The sequence below is a fragment of the Aspergillus terreus genome, genomic scaffold (assembly GCF_000149615.1).
Source record: "Aspergillus terreus NIH2624 scaffold_2 genomic scaffold, whole genome shotgun sequence".
NCBI lineage: Eukaryota > Fungi > Ascomycota > Eurotiomycetes > Eurotiales > Aspergillaceae > Aspergillus > Aspergillus terreus.
This window is the reverse complement of record NT_165925.1, coordinates 1,986,252-2,011,235: the sequence shown is the minus strand read 5'-3', so window position 1 is coordinate 2,011,235 and position 24,984 is coordinate 1,986,252. Positions and strand designations below refer to the sequence as shown.

Genomic DNA, 24,984 nt, shown 5'->3' with positions numbered 1-24,984 from the left:
CCTTCTAAACGAAATCTTATTATGCACTGAATTTCTTTGAACCCTTCATTGGACTAATTTACCACTATTAATGACATACATACATGTAAAGAAGAGAAAATTGACTCTATCAACTTAGAGACAAAGGTAATAAGAGAGAAAAAAAAAAGTCTATAATACGGGGTAAAAAGATTAGCTGGAAGCCAGCTCATGCATGTATGCGCGAAGTGATATCCAGATGTGGAAAATTAAGAAGGAAATGAGCGTAAGAGCGTTTACTCATCCTCTTCCACTTCGGCCTTGGCACCCAGGGTGTAGCGGCTCTTGCCGTGCTCATCAACCTCGTGCTCAATGGCAAGCTTGGAGAGCTGGGTGAGCATGTTCTCCAGCTTGGTGTCAGCCTTGGAGCGGTTCTTGCGGCCAAGGTTGTCCAGAGCGGGGATGATGGTGAGGAGGTAGTACACCACGGCAATGATGATGGTGACACCAATGGAGTAAGCCCAGATGACAACGACGGTGACAATGTCGACATCGCCGTTGACGGAGAACTCGGCATGAGAGGGAGGGCTGGTCTGCACGTAGTCGCCCGAAAGCCAGCCGAACACACAGAAGAGGGTGGCGATCACATCGACAACGAAGATGGCGCCAACCAGCTGCCACGAGGGCCAGGTCTTACCACCGCGGGTGACGAAGATGAGCCAGTTCTCGGTCAGGGACACCTCGAGGAAGAGAATCTCCTGAGGAGAACCGAAGTTCTGGATGATACCACCGTTGTTGAGGAACAGGGTGGCACGGATGATCCAGGTGGCGGCGGCAAGGAGGATACCAAGGACAACGGAGATGACCCAGATCTTGGGCAGCTGCCACTCGACGGGGCGGGCCTCGAAGTGGGCGTTATCGTAGGCAACGGCGATGGTGGCCAGATCAGCGAACAGGGCGATGAAGACGATCAGGTCGGCACGGATGGTCTCGTTGATGATGATCATGGAGGTGACCAGGTAGATCTCCAGGTGCAGACACAGGGCGATACGGTACTGAATGTAGGCCTTCATACGCTGGAAGATCTGACGGGCGAGCTTGATGGCATCGACAATGGTGGAGAGACCAGGGGCAAGGAAGACGATATCGGCAGCAGCCTGGGCAGCCTCGGTGGAACCCTCGACAGCGATACCGCAGTCAGCCTTCTTAAGAGAGGGAGCGTCGTTGACACCGTCACCAGTCATGGCAGTCAAGTGACCACGCTGCTGCAGCATCTCGACGACCTGGTACTTGTGCTCGGGGAACACCTCGGCGAAACCATCGGCCTTCTCGACCAGGTCGTACTGGGCGGAGCCAGCAAGACCACCGTGGATGAGACGCTCGGAGTCGTAGACCTTGGTGCTCAGGGCAAGCATCTTGCAAGTTTCCTTGGCAATGGCAATGGCGTCACCAGTAAGCATCTTGACCTGGAGACCCAGGTGCTGAGCCTCGGCGATGGTGTGGGCAGTGTCCTCACGAGGGGGGTCGAACATGGGGTACATGCCCAGAAGCTGCCAGGGCTCACCCTCCTTCTGGACGGCAACACCAAGGGAACGGAAACCACGGCGAGCGAACTCAGTAGCCTTGTCACGGAACTTCTGAGCCTCCTCCTCGGAGCACTGGGACATGTTCAGGATAGCCTTGGGAGCACCCTTGGCGCAGACGTAGCGGACGCCGTCGCAGGTACAGACGGTAGTAATACGCTTGGAGACGGGGTCGAAAGGAGTGTACTTCTCGGTAACCCAGTTACGAGAGAGGATTTCACGGGCCTTGGGGTAGCGGCGGAGGGTAAGGATCGTGACCTTATCGATGGGGTCGAGGTTCTTCACGTTGTGGTTCGAAGCAATGGCGGCAACAGCCATCATCCAGTTGACATCGACACCCTCGTTGACGTAGGGCTCACGGATGGAGAGCTGGTTAGCGGTGAGGGTACCAGTCTTGTCGGAGCACAGAATGTCGACACCAGCAAGAGACTCAATGGCGGTGAGCTTCTGGACGATAGCCTTCTGCTCGGCGAGGTAGGCGGCACCGACGGCGAGGGTGGTGGTGGTGACGACGGGAAGACCGACGGGGACACCAATGATCAGGAGAATCAGGGTGTAGCGGAGCAGGACGTTCTCGGAGTCCTCAGGGGTAGCGATCTTCAGGTGACGGTAGAAACCACCGATCCAGGCGGCGACAATCCAGAACATAACCAGAACCAGGAGACTGGTACCAATGTTGTCCATGACAGCCTTGAAGTGACCCGAGTCGTTGGCACCCTGGACGAGAGCAGCGGTCTTACCGACGAAGGACTGGCGAGCGGTAGCGGTGACGATGGCGTAGGCCTTACCACGCTTGCAACCGGTGGTGTAGTAGCAAGTGTCGGCCATGTACTTGTCGACGGCAAGAGACTCACCAGTGATGGCGGACTGGTCAACAGCGACCAGGGACACACCAGCACGGGCCTCGATACCACCATCGTCCTCCTCGTCCTCCTTCTCCTTCAGAGTGTCATCACCAGCGGTGGCGAGGTACTCCTTGTAGGTCTCGAAGTTCTCGGGCTTGTCGTAGTCACAGATGAGGCGGACATCGGCGGGGACGACGGTACCTTCCTCGATCACGACGATATCACCAGTCACGAGCTCACGAGCGAGGATCTCCTGCTCCTGACCATCACGAACCACAATAGCCTTCATAGCAATATCACCCTTGAGCGAAGCGACGACATCGGCGGCCTGCTTCTCCTGGTACCAACCAACGACAGCGTTAAGCATCAGAATACCAATGATGACACCGAAATCGATCCAGTCACGAAGACCAGCAGCGAGAAGGACAGCGAGTTCCATAACTGGAGGGAGTTAGTTTTGGATTCGTATCGTCGACCCGCCGAGTCACTGGAAGCACTCACCATAAAGAATGGGACCACGGAAGTAACCAATGAACTGAATGAAGAAGTTGGTCTTCTCAGTGGTCAGTTCGTTGTAACCGGTACGCTTGCGACGAGGCTCAATGTCGGAGGAGCGCAGACCCTGGCGCATGTCGGTCTCGAGCCACTCGTCGGGGCAGACGAAGCCGGATTCGACGCCATCACCAGCCTTGCGCCAGAAAGCATACCACGGCTTCTTGCCCTCCTTCTTAGCGCTCATAGCACCAGCAGAAGAGGTCGAGCCGCGACGCTTGGTCTGGGCAGTGGAGATGTAGCGGTTGAGCGCGGTGTACTCATCAAGAGCACCGCCCTCGTTCACATCAGGACGAGAATGGTCACCATTCTCCACGTCGGGAGCATAGGAGATCCTCCGCTCCGCCATTGTTGCTTCGGCTCACAAAGCCTTTAGGGACCCAACGATATGAGCGGATGCAAAGAAAATGGCAGGAATGGCAAGAGTCGGAATTCCTATGAAGAGAGAAAAAGAAAGAGAAGAGAGAGGGAAAAGAGAGGCGAGGGGTGGGTGGGAGAATGAAGGTCTTTAATATGTTTTGCTGGGGGGGGGAGGGCAGAGGGAGGGTGGAGGGCGAGAGTGGGAAGAGGACTGGATCCAACGAGACCCAGTTTATGGGGGAGGAAGCAGGCCCGGGACTGGTACAAACAGTGATTTTTTTTTTATTTTTTTCATATTTTTTATTTTTCTCTTTTTGTCATTTTTTTTATTACCCTTTCCTTCGGTCCTAAGCTACAACGGGCGACCTTCCCTGTGCGTAAACCCACTTTTTTTCTTTTTAAGAAATTTTTTTTTCCCTCTCGTCCTGCACCCGGCCACCACACAGAACCAAAAGGCAAAAAATAAAAAGTGGGTCCAGGGAAAAAAAAAAAACAAAACCAAAAAAACAAACCAGGAACTAAACTAACTCCATCCGCGCTAACTTTATTCGGGAAGGGTTTGTTTTCATTTATTATGATGATTTTTTTTCTCTCTTACACCCACGCACTCGCCCTTCCCCTTCCGGTCTAGGGTCGCCTCCGGGAATTACCTCTTTGCAGTATTATCATCCTCCATCCTCCTCACTACCCGGCAGAACTGTGCCGAGTTCGCCCCCCCTCTTTTCTCCATCCTCTCCCATCCCACGGTCCGGTGAGGGTTGCGCGGTCTGGGGGAATTGCGCGGATTACCGTCGCATACGGTGCTAGCCGTCTTCTCAGCGCATCTGGCTCGGTCTTGAGCGTACGGGGTGGTTAGATACCTGGCCGATGGGCCGCTTCCGCTTCTCAAGGTCTTCCGTGTCTGGTAATCGTGGACGATAGCCTTAGTCAGAGGGGGCTGTCCGCAAAGCTGCCGCGTGCGGTGGCTCTCGTTAATTTTCCCGTCGGTCGCCTCGTTTACTATGCGCGATTTTCTTTCCGTCCTGCGACAAGACTATCGTCAAATTGGAGGTGGTGGTTCTTTCTGGTCTCTTTGTAATTATTATCCCGTTCTATCCAAATGGCTCATGGCTCATGGCTCGATCCACGAAATGAAACCGCTGGTGCGGTGAAGGACAAGAAAAGGACAAGACCGATGGTGTATCAACGCCTGACATGAGTCCCTTGCAGCATATCTGGTGGGTGAATAGTCTGAATGGTCCCAATGAATGTATAAGTATCTGGGATGAATGCTGGTCAATCAGATCCCAGGTATTCAACTCCCCATAGTAACCGTACTATAATTAACAGAGATCTCTCATTCCGGATAGCATTATTCTCCAAATCACCGTTCTCTTCTGCTGCTCCGACATTCCAGGCGTTGCCCCGTACCACACTCCATTCTGGGGACCACGAGCCAACGGGAACGCAAGGGGGAGTCACTGCAGCTCGTTCTTTTCCGGAGTATATCCTCTCGGAGTAGGTATAGTAGTACATAGGTAGGGATTCGGTTGTATCCGATCTATCGGTACAATGGTGACTCTACCAGATGATGTCAATTCGATCTCTGGCGATTCTGCCGTTCCAACGTTCTGACGCTCGACGGAAATGACCTGTTTCATAGAATCGCTCTCCACGGGCCGAGTTATCCAGTAGTCGTGGGCAGATTGTGATTACACGCGGTGGGATTATGTCATCGCTGTCGGGTTCCTTCGTTATCGACGACAATCCTCATTATTCGTATCCACGCACTTTTCCTCCCTCCACGCACCTTTCCACGACTAGTACTCCATCGGTAGTAGTTAGTACTATAGTAGTACTACGGAGTAAGTATGCGAGTCGATCGTCTCCCAGCCTCCAGCGTAATAATGCCACTCGACTGGCTCTCTCTCCGGCTTCTTCCCCCTCCACCCCTCCTTATTCTCGCACCCACCACCAATGACCACCAGGGCTTGTCCGGATTGAGTTTCGTGCCGTGCGGTCTCGTGGAGAGAGAGAATAATGGAAGAGCAGAGAGGGCCAGCGTCATTTCGTCTGACTGGGTGAGACCATCTCCGCCAACTAGTCGGTCCTGTGCTCCACGCTCTCCATGCTTCTCATTATTATTATGCGATTCTTATTAGCATAGACGTCGCGCAGTCCCGCTCGTCCTGACCAGCTCTCCAGCGGAGGAGCTCCTAGCTCAGGAGCTGTACGGAGACACTATGGAGTAACTCGGTCGACATGAGTCGGTCTGGACTGATGATCTCTGACCCCGTCTGGAAGTGAGGCTTGCATCGCATTTGCCTTGCACGTTGCGACATTTACTACACATTCCCACCTGGTTGACAGCGCATGGCCACGGACAAAAGTACTCGGACATTTCCCAGTACTCCGTATACTTACCTACTATCCCGACAGACGAGTCGTAAAGCATCATTACGACATGGCGTTCTTCGGGCCAATCGTCCCCCAGCCCCGTGCAGCCCGGTCGTCATTATGATCACAACGGCAAAGCCGATCAGACGGAATCCCCCAGAACAGTTAGTTAGATTGGTAGGGCATGGAGTCCATGTGCCGTCTGAGGTAGTACGACTTGCCCACTCAGTGTGTGCGCTGCCTGCAACGCATTCCATTGCCATTGACTTTCCTTTCTTTACTGCTACTTTTTTTACTTTTTTTGACCCGGCGGTCTGAACGATCTCCCTCGTGTGCGATCGGCTGACTCCTCCACCACCGGTCGCATCGTCAATGGTCAACAGGGCATCTCAATGTCGGGCGGCGTCTCAAGCTTCGTCGCGCAGAAGGCTTGTCTGGATTACGATTACGATGTGCGCGCATCGTGGACGCTGCACAGGTCTCCGGTGAAGACATTGGGTTTCCGGCGCTCCAAACACGAGTGGTTGCATGGATGATGCGTTGGACGGAGTATAAACCAGAAAGAAGAAAAACACAAAGCATCTCCCCCGATCTGACTCTGGCCTTTCCCTTTTCGCGGCGTTCTTTATTCTTCTTCAGCCCAATCCCTACGACCGCCGAGCCTGATCTTGCATCCTTCCCTCCCATCCCCGGATTCACGCTCCCACCGCCCATCACATGCGGTCGACCGGTCGGTCGGTCGCGGCGACTATCGAATCCAAGAAAATAGCGACAGCCCATCCACCGCCGGGCGGTTTTCGCGGCGGCGTTGGAAGGATGCGATAAGAATTGAGGGATATTGATGGCGACCGTCTCGGCCTCGTCTCTGCCAGGGCTCCCCGAACAGGCGAACCTAAAGGAGAGGTCCGAGTCGTGTGCGCCTCCGATGATTCCCGTCAGTCCTGGCTAGCGCAGGCTGGGCCGGGCGCGTCCGTGCTGGGATGTAGGGCGCTTTACGCGGTAAGCACACCGGGATTGTGTTTGATGCATCGGACAGACGGGACGAGTCGCGTGTCGACTCGAAGGATACACTCCGTACGGAGTACCTTCACTGTGTCTGCTTCATGACTCGGGCGACTGTGACCCTACTCCTACCTTACGCTACATCCTCTGGCGGCCCCGTGCGCGGTCCTGCGAGCCAATCACCCGCGCCGGGGGAGCGATCAATTCCGGGGATTCTTTCGCTCAGGGGGTGTATGGAGTACGTCAGCCAAGACTTAGTTTGATCCTCTACGGGGTACACGGGTAGATAGGATCTCCTCCGCCATAGTAATGATGTAGAATGTCTATACGGAGTGCTCTTTACTCCGTACAGAGTAGTAGTTATTAGGTACAGAATACTCAACGGCCAAATGACGCTGACTACCCACCGGACAAATGCGACCCCAACCATGTGGAGTCCAGACGCTCCCGCGGTACAGAATATACATCGAACCCGGGGACCGTGGAACGGCCGGGTAACCGGTACGGAGGTCGCACCAGAGGAGTCCTGCAGCAGACCCTGACGAGCCTTACGGGTGTCAGTACTATAGTCAGCCTGCATGCCTTCACCCGTCCATTGTCCATGTATCGGAGGGTTGGTGTGTCAGGGCATTTACCTAGTAGTACGGAGTACCACCGACGGCCATAGGGCAACAATGAATACGAGCAACGTCGAGAACGGGACGAAAATGCCTCACGGCGATAAGATGCATAATATCGACATTATATCTCGCAGATACTCGGCCAAGTCGCAAGCTAAGAGCCCTACAGGATGGCTACTGGCTCCAGTCGCCCTTGGTATTGCCACCACCACGGCCACCAGCACACCGCATGCATCGTGGAGAGAGGGACAAAGAGGGGAAGCGATGGAGACCGGCCGACCAGTCACCCAACGCTGCCGCATTTGACCCTGTTCTGGGCGTTTTCTAGAAGGCCTATCGAACGGAACGAGGGGTTTAGGTGCATGGCCTACGTTTCCGATTTCTTTTCTTTTCTTTTCTAGAAAGATACGAACATGTTTGCCATCATACTCCGTCTTTTCCGACAGCAGCTGTGATGCCATCTACGGTCGGAAATCGGGGCGTCGGCGAGGGACTAGCCAGAGGAGGGTATGACGTCGTAGGATTGTCGGATTGTCCGTCCGAGGAGATATCGTCCGACAGAAGGATGAAGAGGGGAAAAAAAAAAAAAAGAAAAGAAAAGAAAAAGAAAATCAAAGGCCGGGTAAATTGGTCGGGAAAGCGTCCGCCCCATTGCTGATACCGCGTCGAATAATAGGCGTTAGTCATAGAATTGACTGTAACAGCCGAGTGAGTGGCAGGAAGGGAATACCCCAATGGGGTTAAGGGGATGACTAAGGGGACGCCCGTTTTGGGCAGGTGAGCGAGATCTTGCCCGATTCGGTATGCGCTAGCCCGATTGGGTTCTTCACTTTGGTAGGGTTAACCCTTCTACTAACTGGTAGGAGTATATTCTCGATGCTGGATAATTACCTGGATAGGTAGATAAGGACCTACTCCGTAGATGCTCCGTCCTCTTCGCTCTGGTAGACTACTCCGTAAGTAGATAACGACTCCAAGAACGCATGCAACTGCGATGGTACCTACAGTAGTGAGCTCGTAGTCGAGGGACGGACGGGGCGACTAACGCAAACCGGCGCCAACTCCCTCTAGAGACATTCCACTCACCGGGGCGCAGGATGGCGCCGGGCTAATCACAAGCAGCAAATCCCCAGTCCGCCCCCCACCGGACGATCGCCCGTCGCCAAGCTGTCTCATCGAGGATCGGGTGAGGGATTTTCTCTGCTGGCCGAGGGTATTCTGCTTATCCCCGAAGAATACTAGCCCGGAGCAATAAGATGAGGTCTGTACGAGAACGAAGACGAGTCCTCGAATCAGGTCGGAGGCTAGCTGTCGACCGTTCTTGGTCGTCCGAGCGGTTCCATCACCGGCCCTAAATCCCTAAATACGCTTAATATCGCTGAAAATCACTCATACTAGTTACTACTCCGTACTAAGGTACTACGGACAGACCTGCCACCTGGCCGAGGACGATGACGCCAATCTGCATCCCACAGCGATAAGCAGTGTTGCTAGCCCCATGCCATTGGCTTGTCTGCCTCGGTCGAACCCCGACTCGATTCGGCGGACGTGCTTGACGGAGTAGATACGCCTCGACATGCGGAGGTCGGTCTGGATCGGCTATTCGGCACTGGCATTGAAAGGCGACTTCCCAGAGGGGAATCGCAATGAAGTCCATAATATGACACCTGACGCAACTAGACACCTTGGAAGCCGATTCTGGATCGGCCGGACAAGGCCTCGTCTAATTCTTTCGGCAACGTGTCGCCATCGGTCGCCATCGGTCGCGCGAGTCGGTCTCGTCGCATCGGGCCCAACCCGGGATTCGGCACGTTGCCGCCGTCTGGTTGCGCGCGTTCCACGGGTGGGATGACGCACCTCGGGTATGTTCCATGGTTACGAGGTGCCAGAATTTTCTTTGTTTTCGACAGAGTATGATCCCTGTGGGCGTACGGCTCAACCCATACATAGTTTGATGTACATTCATACTTATACTAGTACTTATGCTCGGTAGTTATGTAGATACTCGTACGGATTACTCCTCCGACCATTCGCCAAGAATACCAGCGTGCAGACCCTGCCAAGGATCTTCTACATGGATCAGATCAAGGGGGTACGATACGAGCATGATAGCCTAGCCTCCTTGCTTGATGGAAGGTTCGCTCGTCCGGCCCCAGCCCGAATTATTATCATTATCCCGAGGCGCATCATACAGTAGTAGACAGAATGATACGCAGGGTCTTCGCCTGCAGGAAGCCTGTCGAATTGTCCGGTGTTCAGTCCGTCATGCATCCCTCGAGGGAAGGTCTGTCGACACCGACAGGATACCAAACGCTCGATCGACGAGTTCGGGGCCACACTATTGCCCCAAAGTGTAGATCGCTATCTGGAGAACTGCAGCCGATGATGGTCACCCCATGATGTCAATGCAGACGGGGTATACCATCACCAGCCTCCACGCAATCCGAGCATCCTTCGAGATACACCTCTGCCTAACTACATCAGAACCAATTGACAATTGAAGATAGTGACTGCCTACTGCGTGCGTACGAATTCGTGGACGACCGTCAGGATCGACAGCGCATATCAGGGGCTGTGAAGCGCCAAGAAATACCCCTCTGAGGTGCTATTCATAGTAGGACGGAGTATCACGACGATTGCAGACGACAGTCCGATGATGGACACTCCTCTATGACGCAGTCATCCACATTACAGTCGATCTGTGAGGTGATACCCTCAATCAAAAAGCCGAGGAATGAGGAATGACTCCCCCGCCAAGCCCAATGGATGTGCACCCTCAGCAAGGGGACTAGACTGTTCGTCTTGGCCTCATCCCCTTTTCCTGTCCGTCCTGCTCTGCCAATGACGGGCGGATGCGTATTGTTGCTCAATATCCGGGGGATCAGAGGTGCTTGTCGCCAGACCTACCAGAGAAGACCAAATTTGCGTCTCTTGGCTTTGCACAATCCTACTGTATGTATTGTACGTAGATAGTGCGCTATTGATGGTAGTGTCCCACCGCCAAAGTTATACGCCCCTGTACGGAGTAGCTACCGACTACTCTGACACCATCAAGAAACAAGAACGACAAGACAATAGCCGCAAACCTCGTTGCTTTTCCCGGTCCTTAGACTCGTTTCGCCTGGATCTGATTTGCTTCCTTCCGCGCACGCACACGGCAGGTTCATGCATGTATGACTTTGACAACGACCAGCACTCCGATAAGCCACCTCCTCCCATCCAGTCCCCTTTCCCGTCCACGTCTCCCGTCCAGCCGGACGCTCTGCGCCAAGCCCCGGTCTGCATTCCTCCCTCTATTATTGTCTTGGCGGGGTGGTGCAGACGAAACTACCGTGTCAAGTGCACTGCCTCGTTGAGGGTATCACAGAGTCTATCTTCGCTCCGGGGTCGCATTGGGCGCGACGGGCTGGGGTTGCGGGGAGATCGACCGATCAGCTGTTTCTTGTCCGTTTCGTAGACTTGGCGACATCGTTTGCTTTGTTGGCGGTTGAGATAGAGGTTGCCTGGTGCTATTTTTGCATCACTACTGTAGATGCTATGGAGTACTATCTAGGTGTGCATGCAGAGGGGCTGTGTAAGGACCATTGTTGTCTTGACATACGGACAGAGACACCACCTGGCAGGACGATGAGCCGGATAGCGAGCGTTACACGGCAGTATTACATCAGTCGGTCTCGTCGTCCGGCTTTTTGTTTCAACTCTGCAGGTAGGATCGTCGCTGCATATTTGTTGCGACAAGGGATCTTGGCAGCCCGATGGAAGGAGTAGAGTATGTGGTGCGGCATGCCGCCCAAAGGGTTAGAATTCATCTATCTGTGTCAGATTGTCTTGTTTGTATGTCTGGGCATTGGAAGATATGACTGGTGGTATTGTTCTATGTTATCGTCAATTATTGCTGATTGTGATCTCCATTGAGTTATATATTGCAGTGACACTGCTATTGGGGTGATTATGACCATCACTATTACTCATATCCATTCGTCATAGAACTGATACGTATCTAATAACTACCTAGGTACTGTAGAGGGTATCCTTATGGCAGAGCGTGCTTAGAATCGACGCTCTACATTAGACTAGACTGGACCATACGTATAGAACCACTGCTCTACACTTAGGCTATTCACATCAGAACGTAATCCTCACTCCCACAGTGCACGGCACCAACGACCCAGGCATACTCTTCTCAAGAGCAAACTTCGCCCTCCACCCCGTACAATGTCCCGGAAGCAGCACCGCCGGGTCGAGCTTCTTCAAGTCGCGCACCGTACTCTCCACGAGCGCCGCATCCCCGTTGGCAAGATGGAACCCCCCAACAACCGCATATAGCGGCACCGCACCCTTCAGCATATCGACCGCATGGCGCGCGCAATTGACAACGCCAGCATGGCTGCACCCGGAGAACACCACAATCCCCCGATCTAGCGTCAGTCAGCATACATCACCACTTATACAAGACCATCAAAGCAGTCACGCGGGCAAACATACCTTTCAAATTACACATCAAGAACCTCTCATCCATAATCAGCTCATCCGACACCCAATCCCCGGTCTTAGGATCAAACCGCATCGCGCCCCGGGCCCCAACCTCATACCCCGTCCGCCGCGGAATCTCCCCCGAGACAAGGAAGAAGTCGTCCAGCACCGTGTGCGGCTCATCGTACAGCGTCACCGCGCCCCCAGCCTCCACGATCTCCTCCAACGTCGGATCCGCCTGCAGTGACACGATCGTCTCGCCGAACGCGATCCCCCGGTACGCCGGCCGGTCGGGATGCAGGTCCACGGGCAGCTTTTCCGGACAGCCCTTCGCCCGTTTGGCGGCCGTGATCATCTGCACTGCCCGCGTGAGGCCCGCCTAGATCTATATCAGCGGCGTGTCCTCCGCAGCGACCTGAGCTGCATACCTGAATGGTCGCGATGCCAGTGCGACAGCTGCACCATCTCGACAGCCGCCAGATCCGGCCGCAGCCGGGACACATTACGCTCCCATGCGTCGGGCTCCGGGCCCGCGTCGAAGAGGATCGAATGGCGTGTGTCGCCTTTTGTGGCCGTCTGCTTTGCGTTAGTATGGATGTATAGCGGGGTGTCTGGTAACAGGGAGAGGGAAGGGGAAGGGGCTCGTACGATGAGGATGGAGAGCCCATGCGCCGAGCAGCATATATCCTCCATGCGCAGCTCTTTGCGCGCGTCGCCGCGGTCGTCGATGTCGTCCGGGGAATTTGCAGCTATCGTGTTCAGCAACCCGGATATCTGCACTGTGTCCGGGGCTGCGGGGGAGATGGGGTCGAGCTCGTTGTCGATGATGACGAGCGCCTCGAGGGAGTCGACCTCTACGAGGTTGAGGTCTGTCATGCTGGGCTGGATGTTACATGAGTTGGTTTGTGGAGTATACGTGCTGTTGGTCTGACGGTTGGAGTGAGGTGACGTCGTTGGTTCCTTAGGCAGCGGATGTGGTTCCTGAATTGTCAGGCAGAAACTGGCATCAAAGAAGCAGCGTCAATTTACTACCTGGTAGTACAGTCTAATTTCTCTGAGAAGACCGTTCTAGGTATAGAATGTTCTATGGATCATTTCTCTGTAATTGTTGTCGGAAACAGACCAATTGGATGGAGGACAGTATACCTCACTGTAGCGATATATATCTGGTTCTTAACGAACCTCCACATGTCCTGCAAGAGTTCCAAGCATGATCCTCGAAGGACTGGCCTATATCCATCTCCCAAACCTGAAGCCTTGAGTAGTGGATTCATTCACTGTCCTGCATTTCCTGGCGGGCTTGTTTGAGGGAGGGACAGCATAGACGGAAGAGTTTGAAGAAACTACCATCTGAACAAAACAGAGCTGCCAGTGAGGGCGTCGAAATGAATACGGAGTGCTTGACGCAGAGATACGATACTATCTACCTACCTAAAGGCCAAGTAGTGAGTCTGGTCAGTGAAGGAATACAGTATTCATTGCTCCTAACATCTATTCATTGTTGCCCCATCCTCTCCCTTTTATCTCTTGTCTTCTCTCCCACCTCCTCCCCTCTCCTCATCGCCATTTAATCCCCTCTGGAGCGGGCCTCTACTCCACCACCCGCCATCTGCTGGTACAAAGAAGGCATGTATATCGTCACCTAAGCGGAAGGAGGATCCAACACGGAGAATTAGGCCTATCAACATGCCGCTGAAGAGACCTTACGCAGGATGGCTATAATGTGATCCTCAGTCAGTGTCTGATGGAATAACACTATCCGGGGTCTGTCTATGGTCTCTCAGGACACTGTGCGGTCTATGGCCACCCAAACCGAGGGTACACTCCTCTCAAACTTTGCGCACGCGAAGAAATAGCGTGGAACGAAGATACCACTATTACCAAACAGCGCCGAGGTACTATACAGGTCCTCATACCTTAGTATAGCCAAGTAGATTCGGTCGTCAATACCATGTGCATAGCCCCGGACCACAACTCCATGTGGAATTGACGGAGTGCCGTACGATGCAAAATGGCTAGACGCGCTGCACACACACCTGCTCTGGCCAGCTGGAAGCTGCGCTGGGTCGTGTTGATGTTCTTACATATGACGGGGGTCGGGTTTCGCACGACTGTCGCGGTGATGACGGCCGACGAACGAGCCCAGGCAGCGAACGCCTTCAACTCGGAAGACAGTGGCGTCGTGGTCCTGGTAACGAGCTTTGCCTCGGGGGGCGTCGGGCTCAACGTGCATGACTGCTGTTCCAGCGCGATCTTTGTGGAGCCACCGCCTGGATCAACGCCGCCTGCAGAAAGTCTGGATCCTGCATCAGACAGAGAGTTTCGATGCGTACGTGCAAAACAACAACCTGCGCAAAGCATTACCGCAGATCGCGCAGTTCGGCTTCTCGAATACAACGCAGACAAGACGCCGATAACGATAGAATGGCACTGGCAGCCAACGAGTCCAGCTGATCGCCATATAGCTGTCAATACCACCTCGCCGTCGTTGAGGAATCTGGTCCGTCATCTATCACCCACTCGAGTGGCGTCCCTATTTTTTCGGGAGATTGCTGGTGACCCAGCCGCCTTCATAAGGGCGTGTGAGGTCTGACGACAGGTTCATCTTCCGCACCGAAGACCCTAAAAGCATGTCGCTTCCGTCGAAAGAGTTCCTGGACATGCAGTTCATGCTGACCAGAATCGCCAACCTTGCGGGGATGAGGAGCTCACAAGCTTGGTGGAGTACTTCGACAACTGGCAGCATGGGATCAGTTTGGGAACCTTATGACGAGAAAGCGAGGTTGTGTCGGATGACCCTGAATTCGAAACTTGAGAAGAGGTCAAGATGGGTGTGTCCACAGAGATGGAGCAGGAATGTCAACCCAAATGGCCATTACACTACCAAACATTACACTACCAAAAAAGGAGCTGCAGCGACGAACTACGGGCTCCTGCATCCGCGGCGGTTTCTGGCGCTCGCCCAAGGCGGCCATCTCAGTACCCGGGCGGGGGTTTACGCCTTACCGGCCATCATGCGACAGATCGCGCTCGCCTGAAAGATGGGTTCGTGGATTGACGAGTCGGCGTCGTGGCTCGGGCGCATTGGGGACGACATCTCGCCCATGCAAGTGACATCGATTGATCTGCGATACCCGGGTCGACTGCAGGCGCAGCATGATGCCAGGTTCCTGAGGTGTCGTATATGTAGCTTGACAGCTATACTAGATTCTAGATCCTATGCAACTGGGATACTGGTTCTCTCTTCCTTATTGGTGCCTGCAAACTACTCTAGGAAATCCAGAGCAGAACTAATCTAGATAGTAATAGTCAATTCAAATCCTCCTGTTAACTTGAAATGACGCTTTATATCGTTACTGACCATATAAGGAATGCATCGGATAACTCCTACTGTATTCCCCACCACAGCAGTGAACCCTACGTTAATATCTATCCTATCCTAGGATAAGATATTCCCGACGCTGTAAGAACATGAGAGCATTAGCTGACATCTACATCTCCAGCCCGCAAAGACATATCACCTTTATCACATCCTTCTCTATCTTAAATCAAAATCTATCCTGCAGAGTGAAGCATATATATACAGTCCACTGTTTGTACATACTCAAATGACAGATGAAATCATCTCCCGTCAATCCATGACATCGGTCTCAACCTCCTCCTTTATGTGCATTGCCAATGCCGAGCCCGAACTAGGCTCGAACTCCTCTTTGATATGCGTCCCTGGTGAGGAGCCCGGACCGCTAGGGAAGGGATGGGCTCTCGTCCTGGAGCCTCCAGGACTCATGGCATCGTCTTGAGCCTCTCGTTTGATACCCGCGCCGGGTCCCAAGCCCGATGACGGGCGTCGCTGATTTGCCCCAGTCTCTCTGAGGACTTCCGAGCCCACAATAGCATCTCCAGACCCGCGGATCCTACCACCAGATCCAAGGCCTGGAGTCCTGGGACTGGCATCCAGCCGCCCTTGTTGCCTCGTTTCTGTCTCGACAAACGTCCTATGCGGCCGTTCTCCCACTGGATAAGAACCCCTTTCAAGGGCTGACATCAATGTCTCTATCCTGTCTGTATACTCTCTTCCCAACCTGAGAGTTAATGGTCCGCGACCAAAGTCTGCTACGTGACCCTTGGCTCGTGCTTTTCTGAAGAACCAGTCGACCCGCTTTGCTCGGTTGTCCTCGAAAGTCTTGGCGAAAATGACTGTATATGATGGACCCATAAATGAAGCGGCTATCTTGCAGTCAGTGCGGTTATTCTGGAGTTTCCGGGCTAGATGTCCTTCTCGCTGGCGGTCCACACTCAAGTCGAAAACACGTCGGGTGGGGTCTCCGAGGAAGTCATTGAGCCTTTCGCAGTCATGACAGTGACATCTCACCGGCTGTCGAACAAGGCTGGTCTCTTGGATTGGCTGTCTGCCGACATAGATATTGATGTAGGCTGCCAGGATCGAGGTGATAATCCGCCGCATCTCAGGCCCGCATTCTCGCGGTGGTCTCTGGGCTAAGCTCTTCGATGTGGGAGGCGAGAGCGCGTAGGAAGGGCAGCCAGAGACTATGGAACTGTGATGGATCGAGGTTTGCAGAGCCTGCCTTGATTTTCAAGGAAAGTGTCCTAAGGAGGATATTGCTGGGTTCGATGAACATTAGCCCTTCGATCAAGTCTACCAGGAGGTCATGCACCGATAGCTTTGGGCCCTGTGCATATTCATTATCAAAGTACGGGGGTTGTCGCATGACCACTGCATATGCAGGACCATCGCTCTCCAGAGCAGAAATGTCGAGTGCCTCAATAGATTTCTCGGCAAGACTTGCGTACATGTCGGAGCTTTCTTCAGAAAATCCGCCGCCTATTGTGTACTGGAGTAGCCCGGCCATAAAACCAAGGATGAAAGGAAACTCCTGCAGCTTGCTCTCCACTAGAGGCTCAAAACTAGGACAATGTCAGCTTATAGGCTCTATCAATGCGAGCAGAGAACGCACTGAGTTGCCAGGTAGTCAAAGTCACGATATTCCACAATAATGTCAGCTAATTCGTATCCGTTCTGTTGAGTCGATTTCTGCGAGGAACCAATGGGGGTTGATGACACCGCATGGTAGACCATGTGTAGCCAGCTCCGAACTTCGTCCGATATTGGCTCAGTGGGACGAACGAGGCGCACAATCGATTGCAATCGGGTTTTTCGTGTTGGTATAGCCATCACTGCATTTAAAAAGCTGCACAATAAGCATCATGAAAAAACCCAAGGGATAGGTGCGTACCCTCTCTTGAAACAATTAAACGGCACATCCCCTGTGGCAACCCGTTCCCTGGCCCATTGAAAAAATTGAGGAGAAGGATGCCATCCTCTCTTGCCAGCAGCATGTTCGAAGAACTCTTGGTCTTTCCAATGTAAAGCAGCCTTGAAGACATTGTCCAAGACGTCCCGGCTTTCTTCACTCCTATGCTCCCAGTTCAGGGCCCAGGCCATCTAACAAACGGTTTTCAGAGTATTGAACGAAGATTGGCGCCCGGGGGCTGCATTGAGGACCTGGCAAGGAAATCAATGATGTATCCGATGTTATCCGAATAGGTCATCGACGGAGACATGTCTGGTAGCATCACAAATGACGCGACGTAATCCTTGGGCATCAGTGCAACAGCCTATCGCGATATTAATCGACAAGTCCTTCGGAATACTTCCGTTGTTGACTTACCGCTATCTCATATCGGTGTAACAGTTTCGCTCCCTATCATGCCAACTCCAATTAGCATTCCTAGTTTGGGATACGAAGCACATAGACGTACACGTCCGCTCTGATAGGATAAAGCGTCCTGATGTTTTGGTTCGATATGGTTTAAGCGGTCTTTTGATAGAATTTCTTCTTCGTCGATGAACACCCCGCACGCAACTTGCCGACCATCCAATTCAACCAAGTCACGAATCTTGTAATAGATATCGCGAGCTTCGTCAAGTGGATAGATTCTTTTCGAGCCGAAGAAACGGTCGGTGGAGCAAGTTCCTTCCGTTTCCTTTTCGAGAATGGCCAGGAATATGTCCATATCTAGCTCCGACGCGAGCTGTCTCAGGGCTTGGACACGACTCATATCATTATTCTTCAGGGTTTCGAGAGTGAACTTGTCCTCCGGGTACTCATGGTCGAGCGTGTAGTAAACAGCGGCCGACTTTCGGGTAGCCTGGAGCCATCCTTCGAGTGCATCGCGGAGTATACCAATCTCAGGTCCCTGAACAATACCAAATGACGGACGAGGCATCGAAGGATCCACACTAAGGTTATATGCAAGGACGCATCGACATCCTGAAGTAATGCAGCGAACCTCGTGAGAAACACCTGAATACCAACAAACATACGATTGTGTCCCCCCGAGGATAGGTAAGGATTTCTTCTTGCAACGATGCTTCACAGACACGGCGCCTCCTTTGTGGGGAGAAGGGAGGACGATGAGCAAAGTGCCAAACGTTCCAGAAGAGTTTTCACCGCTGTTGTGCGGGATGGTTCGTTAGCGGTCACCGAGTATCTGCTTCTGAGGAACGGACGTACTCTTTATGACGCTTGGACATTGCGTTTGTGTCGTATATCAGCATCTTGTGCAGTGTCGCTGCAATCGGTGCCTTGATGCCCAGGTCCTGAGCCACGCGAGCGCAACACGACTCTACATAAGCCCCCCAGCCAGAGTTTCGTATCATATGTCGCTGGATGAGCCTTCGAGATTAATTGGCGTCCTTGTGTCCTTTTCAAGGGCAGCGGAATCGTGCCGACATCCTGAAGGTAGATCTCTGGGTCGAGAAACGGCAAAACACCGCCTGACGCAAAGCTACCAGTGGACTGAAGCCTATTGAGAGCCGTTAGAAGCTTACAATTGGCGTCCTTTACGCGGCTTTCGTCGATGTCACGTTCGGGTGTGAAACCCGTGCAACGCGGGTACACGTCCACATTGAAGTGAGGGAGGCCCTCTTCTGAGTCCATTGCTGCGTGCTCAAACAGCAATAGCAGATTCCATCAAAGGGGTTAATATTCTAAATTGTAGCGATATCGTGCAATCGAAGTACGGGGAGTAGCTGGTTTGACGCGTCGCGACAGACACGCTCTAACCTAAAAAGGTAACTAGATAGATTATGATCATGAGTCAGCAATTTGCATAACCTAGTTATTAATTCACTCAGGAGTATGTAAAGAGCCTCATGTCTTCTACACGGCTAGCTACCCAGTTCATGAGGCCACTTAGCTCTTTCCTATCATTAAGAATAACAGGTTGAGGGGCATGTTCCAGGTCTTCCGATTCGAACAGCAATGACGATTCTCAATAAGGAGAGGATCTCATGGCTGTGCTCATGTGGATGCTCGAAGTCCCTTCTACAGATGAGAGATCCAAGTTGACACGAGCCCCCCACGGCCGGGCGATGCAGAGCGGCTATGAATGCCAACACACCAATTTTTTTTTGCAGGCTGATACCCTGTAGTGCGGTGACTTACATGAGGCTCTGCTGGAACGCAGCCTCGTCTACGTACAAGGCTGCACGGGACTAGTCAGTTCAAACATTAGGTGACATTCCCCCGCTCCCAGTCGATATTCCATCTCGTTATCCAACAGAAGCCCACGCCATATTGCTCATTTATTCTGTTCTTCTCAGACATGGAACACTGGCGGGCCCATGTTAACGAGATTTTTACAGAACTGCGTCGAAAGACACAGAGGTCTTCTACGCCCACCGTGCCCAGGCCCTTCATCACCAGAGGGGAGATAAAGCGAATATGGGAGACAAATGATCGCATCAGGAAGATCATCGGGGAGGACTCTCCTGCCGGCTTACACGCGGTGATCAAAGACAAGCTTCTCGTGATACTCTCGGTGCTTATTGACATCAATGCAGTAGAGACTCTCCAGAACTTCCACCAGAAATTGTTTGCCACGGACGATCCTCTGCAGCCACTTTGTACTGATGAAGAAATGCCTCTGTCCCGGAAAAAAATCAGTCAATTCCTGCCATTTCTCTCGGAAGTGGCGCTATTCAAAGAGAAGCAGAATAAATTCTGCCCGGTCATTATCGCCTGTTCCGAACTTTTCTTGACCCCTAGCGAAGACCGTCCACTTCCGTTCCAAGGATTGGTCGGACTGCTGGGGAGGGGTTCATATGGATCGGTATATGCGGTGAAGATAGCTGCTGAGTGCTTCAGAGACGAAAAAGGCATGTTGTACAGCGATGTAAGTAAGACTTGTACCGAGCCACAAGGGCAACCAAAGCCTGACATTCCGAAGCCCTTCCAGGTCGCCTGCAAAAAGCTGGATGAACACGCCAACTTTGAGACAGAGATGAGAAATCTATGCGTCTTACGCAACAGTCGCAGGTCACAGAGCCACATTCTCCAGGCTTTCGCGATGATCAGTCATGGAGATAGCCGCTATATTCTCACGCCCTACGTCGAGTATGGCGATTTGTATGGTTTTCTGAACGAAGGGCAGCTTGGAGACACCGAGATCTATGACTTTCGGAGTAGATTTCCGCGGGTGTCGCTAGACAGAGGGGACCCGTCAGTTTTTGAGCCCCTTCTGCAACAGTGTCGACATCTTGCAGATGCAATCAGGTGGCTGCATGAAGAGGTCACTACAGAGACGGGAAAGAGGATCTACTTTACACATATGGACCTCAAGCCAGACAACATATTGATCGGACATCATCCGGGCTCAACGGTGGGCAAATGGATCATATCGGACTTTGGTATATCGGTGCCCCGAGAATCACCGCCACAAGCGTCTGCTATCATGAGTCGCGAATTTACTATCTATACGCATCCGAAGAGAGCTAGGGGAACATACCAAGCACCGGAGTTTAAAAGCCATAGCGGCGTCGGTCGGAAAAGCGATGTGTGGTCATTTGCGTGTATCCTAAGCATGGTACTTGCGTGGGCCATAGGGAGAAAGCAGGGCGTTCGCGACTTTGCAACTAAGCGAAAAAAGGGAGGCCTTCTGGACTTATTCTACGAAGTCATCAGTGGGTCTGATAGAGAGCTACGGTATAAAGTCAACACCTCGGTCATCGAGTGGCTAAATAACATCGAGAACACCCCTCAGCCTCATCGCATCGCAGGATGCTGGGCAGCAGCAATCCAGGAACTTCTAATCGTCGAACCCCAAGAAAGACCCGATTCGACCCAATTACTTAAGCGCATGAACCACGTCTACGAGCACTGTGATTATTTGTCCTGTTCTCAACAGAATGAGGTATACGAGAATTGCCGTTCGATATGTCCAGAGATAGGCGGATGGGTACCCTCGGTGGCCCCCGATGCGGATATGCCACGAGCCCTTGGTCACCTCGCTCGAGTCAGGCCTATTCTGAGGCTGTTGGAGCAGCTGTCGCCCTCCAGCATACCACCTGAAGAGATCACAGCTATCGGAAGACACATCGCGCGACGCGAGGCTATGGTAGCAGTCTCCCGCACAACCTATAATGGCAAGGTCCCAGTGGTATATGTCGCATGGGGACTCCTTCTTGCTTTTGACCTCGACCTAGAGAAATGTTCGTCTATACCTCGCGGTTTGTGGAGAATCGCCGAGGCTGGTGACAGAGACTGGAAGGAGGGGGTCACAGTGGAAGGACCTTACTTCTGTGCGTGGGGTTACTGCAGTACGCGGCGACGGATGCAGGTAAATAATACCCCCGCAAAGCATGAAACAGCCTTTAACATTGCTGGTAGTGTGTACTCGGACACTTGGATAGAATTTCCGAGCGTGTTGACGCATCATCCGATGCTCTACAACGGCTCAAGTTAGTGGCCATGTCTGCTCGAGGAGCGGCGGCTTTTGTCCGCAGCAACGATATAATTGTCCGTCCCACCTGGGACGATCCATCAAATGAGATTCGCTTGCGGTGCTCCGAGGAGGACAAGCAGAGGTTCATGCATGCTGTGTTTGACAAGTCAGGGAACCGCCTATATGCATGGGCTCAGGGAACTTATATAGATTCCCTCTATCTCTGGAAGCGCACCGGAACTACCAGACTGGAGCAACTGTCGGTAACTCACTATGAGCGGGTAAATGGTGACATGTATTCTGCCTCTCGGTAACAAAGCTAACCATCGTTTAGAGGGGAGCGCGAGTGCCCATGGTCCCAGTTTACAAGCTGCAAGCGGGCTGTACGATCATGCCCTACGAATTACAGCCGGGCTGCGTGTTTGTAGCAACTGACCGGCGGGAGTATTTCTCCCTGGTTCTGCAAGGCCCCCCTGGAGAGACCTTCGAGGAGAAAATGCGCATTGTCTTTAAAAACACTCTAGATAGTGTTATGTGTGGAGACAACGTTTTGATCTGCCTCGAGAAGAGCTATATCCATTTCCGGCTTAAGGAGTGTCAGCTACGCCAGGGAGCAGACGCTGTCATCGGTTCCATAAGAGAGCTTTGCAAGCTTCAGTCTCATTACGAAGAATCTTCTGTGCTGCGAGCCTTCATAACAAGGACTGGACAAGTCGCTGTGTTGTGCAATGCTGATAGCACGGTTGAGTTCGTGGAATTTTCAGAATGATTCTGCCGCTAGATACCCAAAGATTGCTGTATAGACTAGGCTATTTCGATGTCTATGTTGGATGTATTCTACATGATGCATTAACAATAACGGAGAATGAAAGTATGTATCAATACAATGCCCACAAAAGAAGATCTGGTAGACATCCTCCGCCAGCATCCCTGATCTATCCAGCTGCTCTATGAAATGCAAGTGAAGTACAATGCTGCAGAAAATAAACAATGTCGTGCATCCTTACTTCATGTTCTTCGACCGTGGCCGACTAAAGATCCGGAAGGGCTCCCTTTTCCACCATTTGTCAAAATAAACAATGAGAATGTAGACCGCCATTGTAAGGAAAGTCAGAGGCAGCCATGTCGCAACGAAGATCCAGAACTCATTGCTGATGACTATCTGTTTGTTCGCCTCGTTGAAATCGAAGAAATTCATTCCGTATAGACTCTGCCCCAAAGAGTTAGACGCACTCATGCGGACGGAGGAAGATACGTACCACGACAAATGAGCCGGGGAGATACACAGCAGACATGACGGTGATAATCTTGACAGCTGCGCTATCGTCGACTGTATGTTTCTGCAAATCTTTCAGCTTCACCGTCAGGTCACGAAGCTCTCTGCCCGTCTCGGCGGCTTTGGTCTGCATCTCGGCCGCCCATTTCTGGGTCTGGGCGGTTTGTATCTGATTGCATGCACTCAGAACGTATCCAACCTGGTATATTGGTGAGTGACTGATAGTTCGAGCCGACCCGGTATGAGGGCATACCATGTCAGTTGCGTTCTGGATCCGCGGGATCAGTCCCTCGCAGCTTGCGATGCATCCCGTGATTGTCGCTTCGAATATGTCGTACGCAGCGGCGGGCTGAGGGGATCTTGCTTGTAACCGCTGTATGATATCGAGGTTTCCTTTACTGCATATCCGGACGAGATGCACCAGGTCGGCGAGGTTGCGAAGCCGAGAGATCTCCTCCAGGCTGCGATCCGGATCCATGGAGATGCCAGGCCGGACTTTGGTAAGCGCGTAGTCATTCTGCGTCGGTCAGCGCTATGGTCGTTTCCATGCATCGTGCTTGGTAGTTTAGGGATAGGAGACTTACTATGTGCTCAAATTCCTCCCCCAGATTGCAAATGTACCATCTCCAGTTATCCGTAAAAGTTGAAAAGAGGATGGAGTGCAGGACCGAGGGGTTTTCGATGAAAGACGACAGACGAGTTGCACTTTGTGCTTGGTGTGCGCCGATAAAATCCTGTAATCGGACGTCGAATTTGCTCTGTTCGTTTGGGTGCAGCAGGATGAAGACGTCTCTTCCGGCTCTGCGGTGGTGATAGACGCCTGTCCGTCGAAAAGAGACAGTAGGCTTAGGGCGACCCCGGTTCTTCGCTTCGACGTAGAACATCTGGTACGACGTGTCTGTTACTATCTGTTAGAAGCGGATAGGCGAAGAGACTTCGTGCAGAGTAGTCGGACACGGACAAGAGTCTGATCCATCCGGAGACGAGACGATCGCATTCCTTGCCCCTGTTGTCGATGTGTATATAGGCTCGTTGAACGACAGCAGGATATGTAGGAAGCTTGGATCGACTTTATGCGTTTGCATGATTCTTCCCATCAGGTCGGGCGTGATCAGTAGAGGATCGAGGGAGTTTTTCGAGCAGATCGATCTGCAGAGTGTCAGTTAATTTTGAGATAGCGTCAGAGAGACGACTCACATTATCTTGATGCTAGAGTCAAGATGGAAGCCAAGGTCGAGCTCACTTGAGATGTCGCTGTTGCATGTGAGCTTGGTGCTACGGACCCCGTGCCCTGTATGATCGATCAGCAACAAAGTATAACAAGAACACGCTGTATAGATACCATTTTGAGATATGTCGGTTATACGAACATGGAGATCTTCGCCCGTTGTAAATACCTTCGTCTGTTGCAGCCGGTCCTGTAGGGCTATACAATCCACCGTCGTCGGCGGATCTTCCGCGAGCTCTTGGAAATAAGCATTCCATGCAGGACATGTTGCAATATCAGCAGGTTCCATGACTAGATTCGGCTCAAGATAGCTTGAAGATGGACAGGTATGTCATAAAAAAGCTTGCGTCTTATGTTTATATCATACTGGAGACCTTCAGTGGCCACGCCCGACGGCAGGCTGACTTCCCTGATTGGAACATGCATGTACGAAAAGTCACCCTGCCAGAAAGCGCTAAGGCCGAGAAGGAAAAAGCAAACACGAGGTTGAAAGAAGACGAGCTGACATGATAAACTGCGCCATGCGAAAAAGAACGAGTCAGCCTCGTCCGTTCTTGCAGCCTTGCCCTCCACTTGCAGGGATAGTACTGCCCCGTGCATACTAGATCGGCCAAGTCCGACTGAGGTGGCAGTGATACCCCCCTGTCTGCTCAATACCACCCTCCCAAGGCGCTTGTAACCATCCCCGCCTCTCCTATCGTCTCCGTCTCTGGGCCCGCTCGTAAACTTCGGTGGCAAGGACCCTGTCGCCTCGAGTCAGTCTTCCGGCTGAGAGAGCATGGTGAGATCCACTACTATACCTTTGTTCGTGCTGCGATATAGGGTGTTAAGCCTCTGATGTGGAGTGTCAAGATGGCTGAGCACATACCTCGCTTAGCAGGACGTCCAACTGGAAAGCCCATTTATCGTGGTCGAGCTGTTTACCGCAAAAGATCAGTAGGGGGTCGTTCGACTGGACATTCAG

General features: G+C 52.5%; 6 protein-coding genes across 6 annotated transcripts; 2 read left to right on the top strand and 4 right to left on the bottom strand.

Moving 5' to 3' along the window:
* Positions 1 to 254: 254 nt before the first annotated feature.
* On the bottom strand, positions 255 to 3,287 carry ATEG_01703 (plasma-membrane proton-efflux P-type ATPase; the record flags this gene model as incomplete). Its single annotated transcript, XM_001209068.1, has 2 exons — positions 255 to 2,827; positions 2,888 to 3,287. The coding sequence occupies 2 exons, from the start codon at positions 3,285 to 3,287 to the stop codon at positions 255 to 257; spliced, it is 2,973 nt and encodes a 990-aa protein (XP_001209068.1).
* Positions 3,288 to 11,421: 8,134 nt separating this feature from the next.
* Positions 11,422 to 12,645, bottom strand: ATEG_01702 (MBL fold metallo-hydrolase; the record flags this gene model as incomplete). Its single annotated transcript, XM_001209067.1, has 4 exons — positions 11,422 to 11,714; positions 11,782 to 12,129; positions 12,198 to 12,345; positions 12,418 to 12,645. The coding sequence occupies 4 exons, from the start codon at positions 12,643 to 12,645 to the stop codon at positions 11,422 to 11,424; spliced, it is 1,017 nt and encodes a 338-aa protein (XP_001209067.1).
* A 1,135-nt stretch (positions 12,646 to 13,780) lies between these two features.
* ATEG_01701 (uncharacterized protein) lies at positions 13,781 to 14,362 on the top strand (the record flags this gene model as incomplete). The annotated part of the gene is made up of 1 exon (XM_001209066.1): positions 13,781 to 14,362. The coding sequence occupies one exon, from the start codon at positions 13,781 to 13,783 to the stop codon at positions 14,360 to 14,362; it is 582 nt and encodes a 193-aa protein (XP_001209066.1).
* Positions 14,363 to 15,400: 1,038 nt separating this feature from the next.
* On the bottom strand, positions 15,401 to 18,325 carry ATEG_01700 (uncharacterized protein; the record flags this gene model as incomplete). Its single annotated transcript, XM_001209065.1, has 7 exons — positions 15,401 to 16,261; positions 16,431 to 16,695; positions 16,746 to 16,979; positions 17,025 to 17,233; positions 17,460 to 17,492; positions 17,551 to 18,244; positions 18,306 to 18,325. The coding sequence occupies 7 exons, from the start codon at positions 18,323 to 18,325 to the stop codon at positions 15,401 to 15,403; spliced, it is 2,316 nt and encodes a 771-aa protein (XP_001209065.1).
* A 1,073-nt stretch (positions 18,326 to 19,398) lies between these two features.
* ATEG_01699 (protein kinase family protein) lies at positions 19,399 to 22,285 on the top strand (the record flags this gene model as incomplete). Its single annotated transcript, XM_001209064.1, has 4 exons — positions 19,399 to 19,968; positions 20,023 to 21,411; positions 21,462 to 21,797; positions 21,851 to 22,285. 4 exons carry the CDS (start codon positions 19,399 to 19,401, stop codon positions 22,283 to 22,285), a joined length of 2,730 nt encoding a protein of 909 aa, XP_001209064.1.
* Positions 22,286 to 22,519: 234 nt separating this feature from the next.
* ATEG_01698 (uncharacterized protein) lies at positions 22,520 to 24,286 on the bottom strand (the record flags this gene model as incomplete). Its single annotated transcript, XM_001209063.1, has 6 exons — positions 22,520 to 22,726; positions 22,776 to 23,309; positions 23,377 to 23,690; positions 23,754 to 23,941; positions 23,990 to 24,083; positions 24,190 to 24,286. The coding sequence occupies 6 exons, from the start codon at positions 24,284 to 24,286 to the stop codon at positions 22,520 to 22,522; spliced, it is 1,434 nt and encodes a 477-aa protein (XP_001209063.1).
* Positions 24,287 to 24,984: the final 698 nt, after the last annotated feature.